Source organism: Corvus brachyrhynchos, unplaced genomic scaffold, assembly GCF_000691975.1.
Source record: "Corvus brachyrhynchos isolate BGI_N302 unplaced genomic scaffold, ASM69197v1 scaffold262, whole genome shotgun sequence".
In the NCBI taxonomy this organism is placed as follows: domain Eukaryota; kingdom Metazoa; phylum Chordata; class Aves; order Passeriformes; family Corvidae; genus Corvus; species Corvus brachyrhynchos.
This window is the reverse complement of record NW_008236626.1, coordinates 2,364,179-2,373,378: the sequence shown is the minus strand read 5'-3', so window position 1 is coordinate 2,373,378 and position 9,200 is coordinate 2,364,179. Positions and strand designations below refer to the sequence as shown.

Genomic DNA, 9,200 nt, shown 5'->3' with positions numbered 1-9,200 from the left:
AGATAAACCCAACAGCAGCTCCACTCACTCAGCAATGGGCACCGAGTTTGTGAGCCAGCATTTGTCATATCTAAGTAATACACTTCCCTCCCTGCAACCAGATTAAAACAAACATTCTGGGAGCCTTTTTATTACAGCTGTACGCCGTGCGCTTCGCGGTGCTCTGTTTCCTGGAACAAGGAGCTATCATAAAATCTCTACTGTTTAAAGAGGCTGTATAGCAGAATAATATGAGGGATGAAGTCTCATTTTTCAAATGTCTGGCAAGTATCAGTTTTCAATAAATCCTTTTCCATGAGGAAATTTACTTTGCATGGTTAATCATACAAGTGCTCAGGCGTGTTGATCCTAAATCTTCTGCTTGTGATCCCCATGTTTTACTGAGCAAGAAAAATCCCCGTAGTGGGCTCTGTTTTGATGTTGCTAAACGTAGATCTACTCCTGGGGTACATATATATTAAAATCAGAGGCTCGTTGTGCTCCTCTCTCAAAAAATGAAGCCAAAACCTTACAGCCTTCTCTTCCTTCACCTAATATCTGGTCATTAGGGAAAACTCAATGCTATGATTGGAAAGGACCAATAATCATATTGGTGCTTGGAGTTTGACATACTGACAGATAAAGTGATGTCAAAAGTGGTGACAAATTATCACTCACCTAACCTGGGTTAAAATTGGAACTAGATATAATATTTACAACTTCACCTGACCCTAAAATAGACTTGTATGAAGTGACAAGTCATGTGTGTACTTTCAGAAACTGCTATCATCAGTCTTCCCAAAATTCAGCCAGTCAAATTTTGGTTTGAGTGATTCTTTTTTTTTTTTTTTAACTTGTCGTTTATTCTGGTTTTTCTGGGATGAATAAGGCAGATGCTTGGTACCCCCAGCTCTTTTCTGGTGAGGTTGCTTGGAAAGTATCTCCATGGCAAGTTTGCCAAGTTTGAAGTGCTTGTGTTGATTTGTAACTCTAAATTGAATCCCAGTACTGAAGAGCTTAAAACAGGATCTACGAATTACTTTTTGTTTACTTTTGGGGCTTGATAGAATCTCAAAGAAAATGCTGTGATGCACAAACTTGCACAGAGTATATAAAAACAACAGAATGTACATCAATTCCAGTATTTGGCATTGTATACATTGCACTTTGTATACATAAATATATTAACCAGCCATGTAAACAGTACATAAATGTCAGAATAAAGAAAGTGCAGTTTTCCATTTACAAGTCCTCAATAGCACAGTAGTCTCTTTTCTTCCCCATAGTGATCTGGGCTTTAAGTGCTGCATAAAATCTTTTCGTTCTGTGGAGTTCTTAATTTTTCTCATGGAGAATAGACAGCAGGCAGTAAAAAAAGAGACCTTCTGCCCAGATGTAAGGGGAAAACATTAGCACAGTGATGTCACATAGTTGGAGTAGGCTGCCCAGAAAACTGTGCATTCTCTGTCCTTCAAGGCTTTAAAGACCAGACTGGATAAAGCTCTGAGCAACCCAGTCTGACCTTGTAAGTCATCCTGGTTTGGCAGCCTAACAGGACAAGAAACCACTCAAGCTTCCTGGAATTCTGAATTATCCTGTGATCTCGTGATCTGCATTAACTGTGCATGAATGGGTCATGTTTTGAGTGGGGTTCAGACCAAATGACCTGGAGGTCCTTTGCAACCTGTGTCATTTCTGGGTTCTGTGAACCTCAATTCTTAGCAAAATGACATATGACAAAATGACACTCTTGATTACTCAAAATAGTTTTGGCTATAGCTCAGAGACTATGCAACCCTCATCCTCCTAGGCCAGGACAGAACACTCTGTGCACAGACCCGTTTAATAGCTTTAGAATTGCTTTCCAGCCATTTGCCTCAAGCTTTTTTCCTTCAGATTTCTGCATTTAGGTTGCTACTGTGATAATGTTACTAAACTCAGTAGCCGCTGTTAGTGAGGGAGCAGCATCTGCCAGACTCAGAAATACAATTACAGTCAAGCACTAATGAAAGACTGCAACAGCATCTGCCTTTTCTATGTCACTTGTGTAGCCTGGCTGCATGCAGCTTCCCAAAACAACTGCTCATTCCTACGTCAGTGTGATCCAGCAGCCCCTCTGACGCCAGTGCTCCAAGCTGGACTGTCTTGACAGAAACTCTCCTCATTATACACAAATCTAACTCTCATAGCACTGAAAGCTGAGAAAATGTGTTTATTCTGTTGTGCATCTGAATTATCACACGGTTATCTAGAATCAGCTGTGATCTTGTCTGCTGGCACAAGTTAGACACTATTGAATTTCAAATAGCAGGAGTCTGGGTGCTGTGAGAACACGTGTTTATAATTCTCCAGGTAGTAACAGAAGTACCACAGGATTGTTTTGTGGATGGTGTTCAACTGGAGTTGCATACTTTTGGATCAGAAAAGGAATTTCTCTTTTTAAAATCCCACCAAAACAGGACTGTCAGACTGTGCTCTGTACTTCCTTCTCGACTCATTATCAGCTTGCGACTTTTTCATTTTAATTTACTGTGAATAAATTTGTCATCACCATCATCCAGTTTCCTGAACATGGAGAAACACTTGAAGCTGGTTAAGCAAGCATGATGATGATTTCATGCTGGTTATTATCGACTGAAGCACTGACAGACTCTTCAGTGGTCAGTCATCACATTAGAAAATGTAAATTTTAGTAGATATTTAAATATCTCAACACAGTGAGAGACAATGAAAATGCTCCCTGACAGTCCAGGCCATCTTAAAATGTTCCTGAAACCTAATATAATTATTTTGCCAATAACTAAGCAGGGGCACACACAATTCTGTCATTAGATGTTGCTTGTCGTTGACTGCTGGGATGACCAAGTACTTGACTAGATATTGCTGTATTGACACTTTCAGCTCCCATGAAAAATTGTGTTGAATCAAAGATGACACTTGATTCCCTATGAATTTCTGAAATTCTGAAAAATATGTGCTAATTTTTTTTTGCACTTGTTGTAACAGGTATTATATATCCTCAAAAAAGCTTTCTGCTGAGAATTCTTTCTTTGCTGCCTTATAGTGCCTCTGAATGTAGGTGAAGCCTTCAACTATTGATATTCTATAAAGGTCATGTCTGTTCAATTTGTATTCTGCTGTTACCCAGGCAAAACTGTTATCCATTTCTCCTCTTTCCTACAAGTCTCCTATGCCTCTTACATCTGTTTTTTCTGGTGAGTTCTCATTTTCCCTAGTGGAGTCTGGCATGTGGGATGTGCCAGCCAGTTCATGGGATGCCAAACATTTTCATTCTCATCATGTTGTCGTTGCTGTCAAAACACAAAGCTGGTGAAAAAGGAAGAGAAGCTTTTCAGTGCCTCGGTGCAGCTTTTCTCCTCAACACTTTCCTTGAGGCTCACTAATGTATTTAGGATGATTCCTGCTCTATCCTGGAGCACCAGAGAGACCAGCCTGCAGTCCCCAGCACGTGTAAGGTTGCCAGGCTGCTGTTGCTTCTCCAAATTTTGTGGTTATTTCCTGATAGTTTGATTACTTGACTTTACTGAGATAAAAATACAAACATGGCTAAGGGTAAAAGCCGTATAAACATTCCCATTTGCTCTTAAAAAACAATTTTTTCAATCATTTTGGGTTTGGAGTTCAGAATGTTATTTAAATGTTAATCACTTGAAGCTGTGCTTGGGCATATAATTCAATTATGGGACCATCTTAATTATGCAGATGGTGCTTATGAGCAGCTGATACAATTACAGAGCCAATTCAGTGCACATTCATTTCAAGGGCTTAGCTGAAACACATTATTATTTCAATGTGTGTGGACAAATCCACTTTTTCAGGAAATGGGTTCATGGAATTGTAACAGTGCTCAGCTCGTTGTTTTCAATGGTGTGCAAACCACAAGGTCTTTAACCATTCTCCTGTATTCTGTGGTGGTCCAGGGCTTGTCAGAGGTTTCTTCATGTTTTTTACATATCCAGAGGGATGAAAATGGAGACTTGAGTTAATAATCCATCATCCCTCTGGGTAGCAGGCGGTTTTATTTCTACTTGAATATTTAACCACCTTTTGAATGGTGCCCCACATCTGGAGGCCGTGTGTAAATCTCATCCAATCAAGCTGATAACAAAATAGGAGAATTAGTGGAATTTACTTTCACCATGACTTGGTGAAAAATAAATACCATGTAATTCCTGCTAAAATAAGACTCCCCTTTTAATGTTGTTCCTTCTTTTGGTGTTAGTCCAATAAAAGGAACCCTTGGTATGTTTTATGGCCTGGTTCAGTGTTCAAAGAAGATCAGTGTTTCTGCTTCCTGGAATATGTTTTTCTCATCTGCCTTTGTGTTAGTTAAAAAAAAACCTCTTATAACCACTTTTAGCACCATGTGAGGCCTGCCTTGTATACCTAATTAATAATTAGATGCCATTAGGGGAGCTGGGATAGCGAAGAAAGATTAAGTAAAGAACTGAGATTTATAGAGGGAAATATTCATAGCAGATATTTTAAAATAACTGAGAGTTTTGAAAGGAATATGAACCTTAGTGCTTCTGGCCAAAAGTCATCATCTAACTCACAGTAAGTAGGAGGAAGAAATTTTTAGGGGTGATGTATCCTGCTTCCTCAGTTTTTCACTTCTTCCCCGTTTTTCACTGATTCTGATCAGAAATAAGTCATTAATGTATCACCATCCACTCCATATGGCTACACCTGGATAACTGTTGAGCATACTGTCTGTGATACACAGAATAGATGTTGTCACCTCAGAAAAGCTGTTTAGGATCTAAATTCCCACTTCTAAACAATCTGCACAAGCACTTTTCTATTCCAAATCACTCTGATGCTTAAAGGAGAGTGTGTGCCTCTGTATTTGTGGCTATATGGATGATCAGTTGATCTCATTTTTGGTGTTTGGCTCTAAATAAATGTCACAGATTATATCACCATGAACAGAGTCATTGAAAATTCATGCCAGGAAACCTCGTCACATTGTAAATTCTATTTTTCAGCATTGGGTTTATTCATGTTTTGTTGAAACTAATGGGAGAATGAATCTGAATCCAGTACATTTACTGCAGTTGCAGGTCAGTTTTTCTCAGAGGGTTTATTCAATGGGATGGATCAGTAATGTAGACTTTGTGCCCAGTCTTTACACAGGAGGGAACAGCATCTGCCCAAAGCAGCTCTGCTGTGCACTTCTGAGGCATCACAAAAAGACATACTGGTTACCCACATGTAGAAATACCATTGTAGTTCAGTTGTAAATTCTCTTATTGCTGAGATTGTTTTCATTTTTGCTTTGTGCCTTGTTACAAGTACTGCTTGCAACACAAACCATTACTGTAATACTGGAAAAAAATCAGCACCTAGCAAAAGAAGTTGAAATACATACTTGTTTTCAGTTTTGTTCCTGTGTAGCTCAGGGACCAAGCCTCTGTCATGGGACAGGAACAGCCAACCCAAGCTGATGTGTATTCCCTAAAATCAGAGTGGGACCAGTGCAAAAGGACAGGGGGTAGAAACCAAAGGATTTGCAATGCGTAAGAGCATGCCTGGGGATTTTCAAAATTCAGTACCTGGTTCTGCCTTCTAATGCCTTGTTAACCCATTCTTTACGGATGAGGTACTCCACAAGCTGGAAAGAGGAGTGCATGATGTGTGAGATCCGAGAGGAGAAAGATTGCTTTGGTTTGGACATACAAATGGCTGTAAGATGCAAGCAGGAAGAGATGACATTTGCAGTTGGAGCAAAGGAGGAGGAGCTGTTCCTGTAGCCCAATGGAAAAATTACCTTTTTACTTTTGGAGGAGCCAACAGGAGTGTGGATTAGGTGTCACGGAAATACAGATTCCAGAGGGGTCATTCTAGTGCTGCTTATGATTTCATAAAATTGTTTTAGCTATTAGTTCATGCAAAAATGTAACCTAATTTATCCATCATTGCCTTCTATGGGGTTTTGTCTTAAGTAATGTCAAACTTTATTTTCCACAACATGTAAAGGAGGAAATTTGGGTAAATCAATACTGACTTTTCTGTAGGCCAGAAAGGGGAGTTCTTTTTTGGAGCCCTCTCATTCCAAATCAGCTCTGTTCTCCTGGAGTTCTCCATGCTGCCCAAGTATGCCTGCATCTCCTGTGTATCACTAATACTCTGGCCATTGGCTGCAGTAACAAGGCTCTGCCAAAACAACAGTGGGAGCAGAGAACTGTAATGAGAGTGTGATGTTCCAAAGGTTTCAGGAATATAAAGGCAGAGGAAGCATCTTCTGAATTACTTTTTGAAGAAATGAAAAGCATTGTGTGCAGTTATCAAACTTTTGTTTCTTCCTGAGTGGCTGCCCTCTTGTCTCTGGTGGTGCCTGTGCAGTTTGTTGAGAATGGAACCTCCCTGTGCTGTTAGAGGTGTCTTTAAGAGGATGCCTTTGCTTGCTGAGGAATAGAGGATATATTTTCCTTTTTGCCTATAAACATATTTGTCTTGTGATTTCATATTAGTGTACTGCCCCAGAGAGAGCCACAGTGATACAATATTTGTCCCACTGACAAGGGAAGAATTTTGTGCTCAAGAGAACTGAGTTAACAACATATATTGTTTGCAATTTACCATTTTTCTCTGGCTGGTAGTAGTCTAAAGATGTGAATTTGGGCTTTGCTAAGAAGCAATTTCCTGCCTATTTCCCTTCTGAGTGCAAGATACCACCTATGCAGATGACAGTGACAAATTAAGTGTTCTCGTGTTTGATTGTCTCAGCAGGAGATGCAGATTGTTGTTGGGTTTTTATACACTTATTGTACAGGGCAGAACACTGGATGGATGATCTAAGAAAACTTGCACAACTACTGTCCAAGAGTTTCTAGCTGACCTGATTAGTTCCACCAGCTGGTTGCTGTGTAGATGTAAAATATATATATACATATATATATATTTTTTTAAAATAGTATTTAAATTGCCTTTGTGCTGCTTTTCCACAACTGCACAGGACTCTGATGTGACTGGAATTTGTAGAATTGTAGGACAGTAGAGGCTGGAAGGGACCTTAAGTGATCACTTGGCAATAGTCTGGAGAACCCTTGCTTAAAGCAAAACCTCTTCATCAGGTCAGAGCAGGTTGCTCATGGCTTTATTTGGTGTCATCTTGAAAACCTCCAAGGACAGGGACTGCACAGCTCCTGTGGCAGCCTGGGCCCCTGCCTGGCTGTCCTTGGGTGTGAACTGAGTTTCCTTTCACTGAGTCTTAGCCCAGACCTTACCCTTCTCTCTTTTTGTCTCCCAGGAGAAAGATGTCTTTTTAATCTTCCATGATCAAATTAACCCTGCAGTCCTTATCAAAAGATTTCAAACTCTCAGAATTTCAGTTAGAATTAAGACAGCTGCTGGTAGAGAAAATTGAAAAATAAGGGTTGTTCTCATCGTGGGCTGTGTGTATGTGTGTGTGCATGGAATAACAAGGTGGGGAGTAATTTTTATTCCTGTGTATATTAAGCTGAAGGCTTCCTTAAATATTTGTGTAGAATTTTGAATAAATTGGGAGAGGGCTAGGCATGCAAAACACCCCAGCTTCAAAGCATTTTAGGATGGCTAACACTGTTATATGTCTGTATACTCACCGGCTATGAGGGTACTCATGTCGACTGTGGGCTTTTCACCTTTTAAATGTAACAGGCAAATGAAGCCTTTACATGTGGTTTGGCTTTGGTGACTAGGTTAATATTTTTTCTTTAGATTTAACCCCAAAGTTCAGCCTGTCTTGATTATTACAAGATTAATGAATTCTAAACCTTTTCTCTGTTTTCAGGCTTCTCAATGCCAACAAGATCAACTGCCTGAGGGTAAACACGTTCCAAGGTCTGCATAATCTCAAACTGTTATCTCTTTATGACAACAAACTGCAGACCATCAGCAAGGGGCTCTTTGCACCTCTGCGATCGATCCAGACTCTGTGAGTATGCAGGCATATCATAAATGACAGCTTTCTCTTTCTCCACCAAAGATGTTGCCTGTCTGCATCTGACATTAAGACAGTTTGGAAGAGACATCCATGTAGCAGCCGCTCTTTTCCTCACTGAGAGAAAAGGAGCAAGAAAAAGGAGCATTGCATCAGTTCAGCAAGGGCAGCTATCGACACAGCCTGCCCTTAGTGACAGGAATGTCATAACTGTGTGAAGGTCAGGCTGTTTGTTGGGGAGATGATGTGTGCATTTGACTCTGTGTAAGATATGAACAGCAGATTCTATTAGGATCGTTGCCTAACAGTTTTTAGTGAGCCAATGAGTCAGCATCTCTCCTGTCTGGGTCTGAGTCCTGCTGTGGAGTTCGTGACTTCTGTAACCACATTTCAGCTGACATTCCACTTAAGGGGAATGATATGTTGTCTTATTTGATCCATTAAGAAAATCCACTAAACATTTTCTGAGAGTATTTGAATTTGAAGGCATTAGAATAGGCATCAGAAGCAAAAATACAGAAATTATTCAATATTTTGTAGAAGGTCTCATCCTAAAGCTGTGAGTAATAAGATAATGAGGTAAATAGTACTCCTTCAGAGCTGGAGTTGGCAGCCTGATATTCCAGTATTAAAATATGTATGGCAGTGTATATATATACATACTGCAGTGTATATGCACACACACACTATAGTACTGCAATTTTTCCTATGCAAATGCACATTTCTATATTTTAATACTGGGAATGCAGTGGCTGAATTAGTTGTATAAATGTTTTAAATCATATACAAACGAACTGATAGGAATGATATCTTGCAGCAGAGTTTCTGCCACCTCCTCAGGCAGCTGCAAACACAACCTGAATTTCCAACAGATATTTGGCCAGTATGTATTACTGCAAACTATTATAGCACCGGAATAATTGTGTACAACACCCCCCAGTTCTGCCCACCCAGCTCTACCATGCTTTCTGCTGCTGCAGCTTGCTGTGTATGTACACACACAAACAGGGGCCACAGAGGGGGTTCATTTACAGGGGTATGTGAGGTTTGTCAGGTTAAACGACAGGCTTTTTTAGTGTTTATAGCCCTAAGGTATAAACGTTCCCCATTGGTTTCCATAGGGTTTTGCTGGTGTTCCTGGTGGCCCTTACTTAGAATGGACTTGTTCTTCACACCAAGACACGTTGTCATGAAAAGCTTTGATTCATTCTCCCATTTTTGATACTCCCAAGTGATTGGCATCCTCTGTGTTTTTTCTAGAGCTGCAAAACCAGAC

General features: G+C 40.1%; 1 protein-coding gene across 3 annotated transcripts in view; it reads left to right on the top strand.

Annotated features, from left to right (window-relative positions):
• Window positions 1-9,200, top strand: part of SLIT3 (slit guidance ligand 3) — a 470,081-nt gene that overhangs the window by 336,392 nt on the left and 124,489 nt on the right. For all 3 annotated transcript variants that reach the window (XM_017726544.1, XM_017726545.1, XM_017726546.1), the window contains one exon: window positions 7,775-7,918. In XM_017726544.1, coding sequence (XP_017582033.1) covers window positions 7,775-7,918 — 144 coding nt within the window. The remainder of the gene's footprint in view (window positions 1-7,774; window positions 7,919-9,200) is intronic.